We start from the raw sequence: 8,518 nt of genomic DNA on the forward strand, positions 1-8,518 counted from the left end.
GAAACATTGATCAGCTGCCTCCTGCACACTCCCCACTGGGGATGTGCCTGCAACTAAGGTACATGCCCTTGACCAGAATCAAACCTGGGACCCTTGAGTCCAAAGTCCGATGCTCTATCCACTGAGCCAAACTGGCTAGGGCAATTAATTCCCTTTTAATGTGCACGTATTTCGTGCACCAGGTTACTAGTCACATAATAAAGGTCATTACTTCTGTTATCATGATTGCATCTTGCAAATACCTGAAGGAACTTTAAGGGCTTAAAAATAGATTGATTTTATCAGTTAAAAAAATGTCTTTTTGTTCTTTAGAGGAAGCCCGTGTGAAATCTGAAAAAGAAGAACTAGCAAGGCTTGAAATAGAACAAATTGAGAAAGAAAAATGGCAACAGCTTGAAGCAAAGGTAAATTAATGTTAATGATGTTATTAGTGAAGACAAACTATATGGCTATCAGATCTGTTGGGCCATTTAATGTCATTCTCCTCCAGAAGCTACCAGTAACATTTAGGCCTATCTGAACTGGCTTTACTCACTTAATTCTACCATAAGATTAATGACATGTCATCCACATTTCACAGTTAAAGAAATTGAGAAATCAAGCTAGGTCAAAGCCAGACCTGGACATAAGTACTCTTGTATCTGAGCCCTTGCTTGTAAATATTAAGATATTATCCTCAATCTGTTTTATAGATAATTAAACAGGGACCAAAAAAAAAAAAATTCAAATTCTACCTCTTCTTTTTTAGTTTCACTTCTCTTTTCACCAGAATTTTTCAGATCAGTAGTTCTGAAGTATTTTGATCTCAGGAAAAAAACAACCTCATTACTCTTAAAAATTGAAGACCCACAGGAGCTTTTTAAATATTAGTTATATCTCTCAACATTTACCATAGTAGAAATTAACACTGAGCGCCCTACCCTACCTGGTTTGGCTCACTGGATAGAGCGTCGGCCTGGGGACTGAAGAGTCCCAAGTTCGATTCTGGTCAAGGGCATGATCCTTGGTTGCAGGCACATCCCCAGTAGCAGGGGTGCAGGAGGCAGCTGATCGATGCTTCTCTCTCATTGATGTTTCTAGCTCTCTATCCCTCTCCCTTCCTCTCTATAAAAAATCAATAAAATATACTTAAAAACAAACAAACAAACAAAAAAACTGAGCGCCCTAGCCAGTTGCTCGATGGTTAGAGCGCCAGTGCTTGGACTGAAGGGTCTCGGGTTTGATTCAGGTCAAGGGCACACGTACCTCGGTTTCAGGCTCCATCCTTGGCCCTGGTTGGGGTATGTGTGGGAGGCAGCCAATCGATGTGTCTCTCTCACATCGATGTTTCTCCCACCCTCCCTCCCACTCTCTCTAAAAAATCAAAGGAAAAATATCCTCAGGTAAGGATTAATGACAAAAAATAAGTAAAAACTTTAAAAACATTATATTAATAGACTTAAACATTGTTAAAAAGAAACATTAATAAAAATTAATGCACATTGACATTTTAAGGAAACAACTATATATAATTATTTGTACAATATATATATTATTTAGTTATAATTAACATAAAACGTTATATTAGTTTCAGGTGTGTAGCATGATTTAAAACTTGTATATGTTGTGAAACAATCACCGCAATAGGTCTAGTTAACATCCATCACCACACATTATATATATATATTTTTTAATTAGGAAAATGAGTGGCATTGGTTATGTTTTTAAAATTTCTTTAATGTCTGACTTAACAGAAGACAACTGGATTCTCATATCTACTTCAATATTCTGTTACAATGTGTATTTTTTACAGAAATATATGAAGAAAATCTGGCCTCACACAGATATGTAGTTGAAAAAAAGGAATATTGCATTAGACTTCCAAATAATTGTGCATATTTTTCTTTATTACTGTACCAAAAATCAATAAGTGGTAGTTCTTAATCTGAAATCTAAAACCATATCAATGGACTTTTTATACTCTATTACACTGAAACATTGATCTATTTTACACTGTGAATAAATCTTGTATTCATGCATGATTTTGCAGTTGGTTGCTTGGAAAAGTTTGGTTCACTGAATTATTTGCTTGCAAATGTGGATACATTTTTATTTATTTTACTATTACTATTTTTTAAATTCTCACCTGAGTCTATGTTGATTGATTTGAGAGAGAAAGGAGAGCGGGGGATGGGGTGTGTGTGGAGAGAGAGAAACATAAGTCAGTTATCTCCCATTCGCACCCCAACACTGGGGTGGAACGTGCAGCCGTTTAATGTACAAGATAACGCTCCAACCAACTGAGCCACCCAGCCAGGAGAAATACTGACACATTCATTGCAAAAAAACAGAAAAAATCACAAGCATGCCTTGGCCGATTTACTCAGTGGTTGCAGGGGTGGGCAAACTTTTTGACTCGAGGGCCACAATGGGTTCTTAAACTGGACCGGAGGGCCGGAACAAAAGCATGGATGGAGTGTTTGTGTGAACTAATATAAATTCAAAGTAGACATCATTACATAAAAGGGTTCGGTCTTTTTTTGTTTGTTTGTTTTATTCATTTCAAATGGGCTGGATCCGGCCCACGGGCCGTAGTTTGCCCACGACTGGGTTAGAGTGTCGGCCCTTGGACTGAAGGGTAGTAGGTTCAATTCCCAGTTAAGGGCACGTATCTTGGTTGTAGGTGAGGATTAAAATTAATTAAATTTAAAAACCACAAACGTTAATGTAATCTCTAATCAAATCAGAAAAAGTTCTTAAGGATTTCAAAACTCTCACAGTGGTAGATACCAATTTTCTAAAATTTGAAATTTATTTGAAAGCTTGAATTGGCAACAAATGCTTTAAATTGTCTCCTGGAAGTGACATGCTCCATTCATTTTTGAGAGAATGTCTGCCATAATACTCAAATAAGTACACAAGAATTTATTCCTCAAGATGGTATTGTCTGTTGATATGCAGCAGACATACTTTATGCTTACTTCCCATTTTATCACACAAAATATTAAAAAGACATATACTTAAAGGCTGAAATTTGATAAAGTTAATGATCACTTTTTCATCTGGTCAATCTCACATGAAACTGGCAGTTTAATACCCATCCCCCCTGAAGAATATGGCTACTACTACAATTTGTGCCTTGATTTACGCTAAGTCGTCTGCAGTTTCATACCGTCTTGCACCATCAGTGCAAATGTGTACACTGTGAGAAAGGCAGATTGTGAAAAGGTATTTGACCTCCCACCTCCCAAAAGAGCCTTGAGATACACCAGGAGTCTGCAGACCACACTTTGCAAACCACTGTTTCAGATGAAACCTTTTAGAAATATCAGTTACATTCAAGCTAATTATAATATTTGTTCTGAAACGAAATACTTTGCCAAGTAAATTTTATGCTACTTATGAAACACAAAGCTGAAATTAAAAATCTATGTATTCCCCTGCAACAGGATCTAGGAAGGAAAAATGAAGAACTTGAAGAACTTTATATATTAGAGAAATGTTTTTCTGAAGCAGAGAAAATGAGACGAGAACATAGATTGTATTCTCAGGTAAGACTTACTGTTATTATTTTTTTGAGATAATACTTTTGTACCACAAGAGGGAGTTATAGTCTGATATCTTTTTTAGTCTTAAGAAATTCTAAATTTGTCTATAAAAAAAAATCTCTAATATGACAGATTGATTATAGCGAAGTAAACTCATATAGCTTTGCAGACAACTATTTGTCAATAATAAGGTCCTTGAAACATTTACATCCTTTGACATTTAATTTTTGGAATCTTTACTGAGGAAATTATCCTAAATTAAAATATAAAAACTGGATTTGAGGCAATCTAGTGTTGCTCAAAACGGCATTAACTTTAGAAACAATATAGGTGATTATCAGAAGAAAAAGGAAAAACTGTAATAGTATGACAAAATATGATTATGGTATAATTTTAAGCAAAATATTTTAAGTACAAAATGATTACAAATGTAGAATTTGCTTAGATTACCAAATGACTGGAAGGGTTCATACTAAAATGCTAATGGAAATGAACAGTTAGTAATCATTTAAGAAGTAGAAATTAGCCCAAGTGTTGGCTTTTGTAAATATAGGAGCTCTAGGATTAGAGAGGAAAGCAAAAACAAAGCCAGCCCATATATTGTTTTTAAATTAAAATGACAATAAATATGTATTTATTTGAATGCTTGAAAATTATTTTTCTGAAGAGGAATTTAGTTATTTTAGAGATAAATCCAGTAACTGGTTAAAGTCATAATATATCTTTAGCCTAAATTGGGAAAACTATGTTATGAGAGCTCATACTTAAACAAGAATTTACTCTTACTTAAACATAATTTACTCTTTGGTTGAACTGCATCAGTGTGAACCTTCAAATATTTTTACTCTACAGTGGATGCACTACATTCACTGTGATGGATGTCCTGACCCCTCAGTAGCCCAGGAAATTAACACTTTCATTAGCTTATGGAAAGAGGAAAAAAATGAGACATTTGAGGAAGTAATTGCAAAGAGTAAACTAGTGCTATATGTAAGTACTTGAGTATTATTCTATAATTTTAAATTACTTAAGTTACAAAATAATTCCAAAAATAGAAATTAAATAAATATGATAGTTGCCAATTAATAACACTGTTGCTTCCTTGGCTATGGAGAAAAATATTTGCTAACCTTTTTTTTTAAACTCCTAAAATCCTCTTGATGCCTAAGGTGAGGTCAACATAACATAAATGTGAAGTATTAATTGTAATGTGTATCTAATTCAAGTGAAAAATTAAGTTGCTTCTATTTATGTAAATAATTTCGGGGGAAAGTGCATACTTTTATTATCAGCTGGCATTATTCACTATTCAGTGATGCAGTACACACATTTTTATTGTTAACTGTGTGCCAGGCACCTACTCATTCAGGCAGGGAAAGTATAAAGATGATTAAGAAATCCTATGTTCTATTTTTGCAAACAAGATGGACAGACCAGCCTGAAGAATTACTACTTTACAGTAGACTTAGAAATGCTAGAAAACATTCTTCATTTATTTTTATTTTTTTAAAGTTTTCCCTTTCTTTTTGTTGTATTTCCTTTCATCTTTATTCTTGAGAGTATTAGAGATGTCCCCCCACTTTTCCCCTTATTGCCCTCCTCCACCCAGATCCTGCCCATCCAGGCCTTCACCACCCTATTGTCTGTGTCTGTAGGTAATGCATATATGCATATAAATTCTTTAGTTAATCTCTTCCTAACCCTCCCTACCTCTTCCCTCTGAGATTCATCAGTGTGTTCCATGTTTCCATGCCTCTACTTCTATTTTATTCATCCGTGTGTTGTGTTCATTAGATTCCTTCGTTTATTTTGATTTTTAGATTCAATTGTTGATAGATATATATTTATTGCCATTTTGTTGTTCATATTTTTTACTTCTTCTTCTTCTTAAAGAAGACCCTTCAACATTTCATGTAGTACTGGTTTGGTGGTGGTGAGCTCCTTTAGCTTTTTCTTCTCTGTAAAGCTCTTTATTTGATCTTCAAATCCAAATGGTAGCTTTGCTGAGTAGAGCCTCCCACACACTGTGAGGTATTTCACACCAATGGATTCATCATACAGTGTTCTCGCCATTGCATGTGCTCTCTACCCGGGAGGCTGCCATGGTATGATACTGGGCCAGGAGTCTGGTGCTCGGCCATTAGCAGGGAGGCTGTGGGAGGTAGCACTGGAGTTCGCTAGTGAGGAGCGAGAAGTGGTATCTTGCTGTTACGAATGTGGGAAGTACAAGTAATGAGTAGTAGGGAAGATGAGAAAAGGGTAATTGAAAGGAGACAGCAGAAGAGAGAAATCACAGCAATGGGAAACTAAAGCAGGAAGGCACAAGAGCAACAGAAAGGACTGGAGAGCAGAGAACCCATGGTAAACATCAAGTTCCAAGTTATCAAATTACTTCTTTGACAAACTTTGAGATAACGCTTACTATGCCAGGCTTTGGAAAGAGTAACTTGCTGAACTTTCATCATAACCCTGTGAGGAAGGCGCCATCGTTCCCATTTTACAGATGAAATTGAGGCAGAGAGATGTTAAAGAACTTGCCCAGCCGAAACCGGTTTGGCTCAGTGGATAGAGCGTCGGCCTGCGGACTGAGAGGTCCCAGGTTCGATTCCGGTCAAGGGCATGTACCTTGGTTGCGGGCACATCCCCAGTAGGAGATGTGCAGGAGGCAGCTGATCAATGTTTCTAACTCTCTATCTCTCTACCTTCCTCTCTGTAAAAAAATCAATAAAATATATTAAAAAAAAAAAAGAACTTGCCCAGGATCACACTGGTAGTAAGAGGTGGAGAGAGCTGAAACCCACTGTCTGGTTTGAGTCCATACTACTCTACACTATCATGTGGCCTCTCCTAATTTAGAAGTTTTCTATTTATCATCTGTGTCAGTGTTCAGAGATAAATTCTGCCACTTACTAGTTGTTCCTTGACCATGCTGTGCCTCAGTTTCTCCCAATACTTTAAATATCTTGCCACCCTTTCCTCGCTTGCGTGGTTTATGAGCAGTTGGTTGTAACTATTTGCTCCTCTAAAGGTAAGACGTTTTTTTCCTACCGGTGTCCATCAGGATTTTTAAATTTATCTTTTGTTTTCTATAGTTTGAAAATGATATATTTAAGTATAATTTGGCGGGGGGCATTTATCCTGCTTGATGTTCTTTGAGCTTTGTGGAACTGTGGTTTGACCTCTGACTCAATTTGGAGAAATTCTTAGTCATTATTATTTCAAATATCTCTTCTGTCCCTTCCTCTCTTTTTTCTCCTTTGGTATTCCCATTATGTGGGGGCTGCTCTTAGTCATTGTCTCACTGTCCTTGGATATTCTGTTCTGTTTTTCTTCCAGCCTTCTCTCCTTTGCTTTTGGTTTTCCATTCTATTGATATGTCCTCCAACTCAGAGATTCTTTCTTCAGCTGCGTGTAGGCTGCCAGCGAGCCCACCAAAGGCATTCTTCAATTCTGTTCCAGTGTTTCTGATCTCTAGGATATCTTTTTGGTTCGTTCTTAGGATTTCCATCTCTCTGCTAATGTTATCCACCTATTCTTGCATATTTATCCACAGAGTCCTTAGCATATTATGTTCAACACAGTTGTTTTAAATTCCCAGTCTGATCACTCCAACATCCCTGCCATGTCTAGTTCTAATGCTCTGTCTCTTCAAATTGTGTGGGTTTTTTTGTGTGTGTTTTGTTTTTGCCTTTTGGTATGCCTACTCACCTTTTCTTGAGAGCAGGACCTGATGTGGTGGATAAAAGGAACTGCTGTAAACAGGTGTTGAGTAAGGCGGTGGTGAGGGAGGGCAGGGGAGGGGAAGCGTTCTCTAGTCCTGTGATGGGCCTCAGTTCTAGCAGCCCTGTGCCCTGGGGGCAGGAACTTCACACGTGTCTTTAATTTATCCTACCTCTCTCCGGTGGAGGGGTGACTGCAGCCAGCTGGGGTCGGCTCTTTCCTGTCCCCCAGGTGAGGCAGGTCTGATAAAACTCCCGCGGGTCCCCCAGGTGAGGCAGGTCTGATAAAACTCCAGCAGGTCAGGCTCTGGTTAATTAGTTTCCGGAGCTCGGGCCTCATGAAGGAGAACAGGATGTCCCGGCGCCTTTCACAGTGGCTCCCTTTCCCCGCCCAGTGCCTGAGCATGAGGGATGTTTCTCCTGCGTTTACTGTGGGGAATGGTGGAGCCCCTGCGGGTCCAAGCCACAGTGCCGTGGGCTCCCCGCCTCCCTCGACCCTGTCCTCCGCGCTGAGCCTCCAGCAGCTCGTTTCTTACAGCTCCGGGCCCTGGTTCCGGCCCAGGCTCCTGCTCAGTCCGGTCCCTGAGTATTCACCTGGGAGTCTCTCCAATCGTGAGGGGCAGGGACCTGCCCTGTGTCACCCCTCAGTTACGGATCAAAGAAGAGTTGCTGGCCTTCCAGTCTGCTCAGCTCTTTACTTGCTAGGACAGAGCGGTGTCCCCTGAGCTTCTTACGGGCGGAGCCGGACAATCCTGAGTTTTCTCATCTATACAGTAGGCGCCATAACAGGACCCGCGCACAGAGTTAGGAAGAGGATCCAGTGAATTAGAGCGCACACAGCGTTTAGAATAGTTCCCGGCACCCGGTAAACATCCAGTAAACGCTGGTGATTTTCCTCCCCCTCCTCATTGTTCTCACGTTGGTGCGGCTCCTCTTGTGCCCCAGCCTTAGGTAGCGAACGATCTGCTGTTACTCCTGCTTGAGAATTCTTCGCGTGGAGTTCTGGGAGGAAATCACACTGTTTTTCTGTGCTCTTAAAGAATATAAAAATTATTTCCTCTGTTTATTTTACTGACAATAAGATCTGTTCTTCGATTCAAAAATATTGGAATATCCCCCTTTTCACCTTTTCTTTGTTTGTCAGAATTGATTTACTTTTATAGTATACTAGAGGCCCGGTGCCCTCTCACAGTCTGGGACCCCTCGGGAGATAGCGACCTGCTGGCTTAGGCCTGCTCCCGGGTGGCAGAGGGCAGGCCCAATCCCATCACT

The 8,518-nt window shown here is 39.2% G+C and overlaps 1 protein-coding gene across 3 annotated transcripts in view; it reads left to right on the forward strand.

Moving 5' to 3' along the window:
* Window positions 1-8,518, forward strand: part of CASC1 (cancer susceptibility candidate 1) — a 62,203-nt gene that overhangs the window by 12,421 nt on the left and 41,264 nt on the right. For 2 of the 3 annotated variants that reach the window (XM_006771019.2, XM_015568676.1), the window contains 3 exons: window positions 313-404; window positions 3,429-3,530; window positions 4,380-4,517. In XM_006771019.2, coding sequence (XP_006771082.1) covers window positions 313-404; window positions 3,429-3,530; window positions 4,380-4,517 — 332 coding nt within the window. The remainder of the gene's footprint in view (window positions 1-312; window positions 405-3,428; window positions 3,531-4,379; window positions 4,518-8,518) is intronic. The other variant, XM_015568677.1, reaches the window with a different exon arrangement.

Source organism: Myotis davidii, unplaced genomic scaffold, assembly GCF_000327345.1.
Source record: "Myotis davidii unplaced genomic scaffold, ASM32734v1 scaffold385, whole genome shotgun sequence".
NCBI lineage: Eukaryota > Metazoa > Chordata > Mammalia > Chiroptera > Vespertilionidae > Myotis > Myotis davidii.